Source organism: Chaetura pelagica, unplaced genomic scaffold (genome assembly GCF_000747805.2).
Source record: "Chaetura pelagica isolate M959 unplaced genomic scaffold, ChaPel_1.0 scaffold249, whole genome shotgun sequence".
Taxonomy (NCBI): domain Eukaryota; kingdom Metazoa; phylum Chordata; class Aves; order Apodiformes; family Apodidae; genus Chaetura; species Chaetura pelagica.
Genome location: NW_009954538.1, coordinates 762,549 through 763,954, shown reverse-complemented (window position 1 = coordinate 763,954; position 1,406 = coordinate 762,549). Strand labels below are relative to the sequence as shown.

General features: G+C 45.0%; 1 protein-coding gene across 2 annotated transcripts in view; it reads left to right on the top strand.

Moving 5' to 3' along the window:
• Positions 1–1,406, top strand: part of BCR (breakpoint cluster region) — a 91,128-nt gene that overhangs the window by 58,461 nt on the left and 31,261 nt on the right. For both annotated transcript variants that reach the window (XM_010004802.1, XM_010004803.1), the window contains exon 5: positions 944–1,051. In XM_010004802.1, the coding sequence (XP_010003104.1) occupies positions 944–1,051 (108 nt within the window). The remainder of the gene's footprint in view (positions 1–943; positions 1,052–1,406) is intronic.

The window sequence follows — 1,406 nt, the reverse complement described above, 5'->3', positions numbered from 1 at the left end:
GGTAAGTGCAGGCTCTTCTGGTTGACAAACTTCTTAACGGAGCCCTTTACAGCACTCCACCTGTTGGCTCTCTGCTGACTATGTACTTGCAAGCATGCTTAAGCTGCTGAGGTGTTCACAGCACAGCCTGTGCAGCTCTGCAACACAAAACCAGCTCTGCAATCCTGTCAAACCTGAAAGCTGCCCAGGGATTTCCTGAGTTGGATCTTACATTCTCTGCCATGGATATGGCTGCAATTCCTAAGTCAGCAAGTGGGATCAGTGCTAAGACTTGGTGATAGTAATCACTGCTTATTACTGCATTCTGAGGCCTGCTCCATCTTCTTTGGGACCAATTGCATATTCCTTCTCTGGAAAAACTGCCATTTTCTGTCACCTAGTCCTGTAGTTACTGCCTTCCAAAACTCAATTGTGTGCTAGATCTCTTTCCTGTATTTTCAGTGCTCTGCGGCCCTTATAATGATGTTCACAAATGCAGATATGGGTTAATATCTGGGTTTGATTTAGTGTGTCCATCATGCAAAAGCCAACAAGTAGCTTTACTGGGGTCATATTTGAGCTGTTGGGCTGAATCATTCCTGTGTGATTCACATTTTGTGGCAAATAGCCAGCAGCTCCGTTACATCAGTGAGCTAAAATATTAATAGATACTAATCTGGCAGTTCAGAAGGGAAACATAGATGGCAGTAATAAGGTTGTGTCATTCTTGCAGGCTTCCACATCCTTCACAAGTGAACTTTGTTCAGCATAGATGGAGGGGGGTGCATGGGAGCTCCTGTGCTGGCTAAGCAAAGCTGACAAGTCAGAGATGTTTTTCTGGGCCTGCTCAGCATTCCCTGGAATCCTTTGGCATGAAGGAACATAACCTGGTCATTAGATACTGAGGCCATCCCAAACTGTCTTTTTTCTCAGCATTTATTTGATTTTGTTTTGCTTCCTGCAGGCCAGCCAGCTGGGAGTGTACCGGGCCTTTGTGGATAACTATGAAGTTGCTATGGAGACAGCAGAGAAATGCTGCCAAGCCAATGCTCAGTTTGCTGAAATATCTGAGGTAATGTCATGGTATTCAGACACACGAGCTGTCTGGATCTGACTAATACCCTGCCATGTCACTCCTGTCTATCCTCCAAGTATCTTTGCAGCACTGACTTCTGAAGGAGTTGTAAGCTCCTATAGACTCACTGTTTCAGCTCATGTCCTTACAGTGATTTATACTCTGGGCATAGCCTTCATGTGCAGTCCCCATCCAGGGAATCCTGTAAAAACTGGCATTGCTTTCAACTTCTCAGCTCTGTGCCACCTTCATGCGTTTCTAGAAGGGAATGCTGTATTTGAGTTTCTCAAATATTTCTCTTGCTGGTGATGATTCTGACCATGGTGTATAAAGCCATCCTTAATGGCTTGCA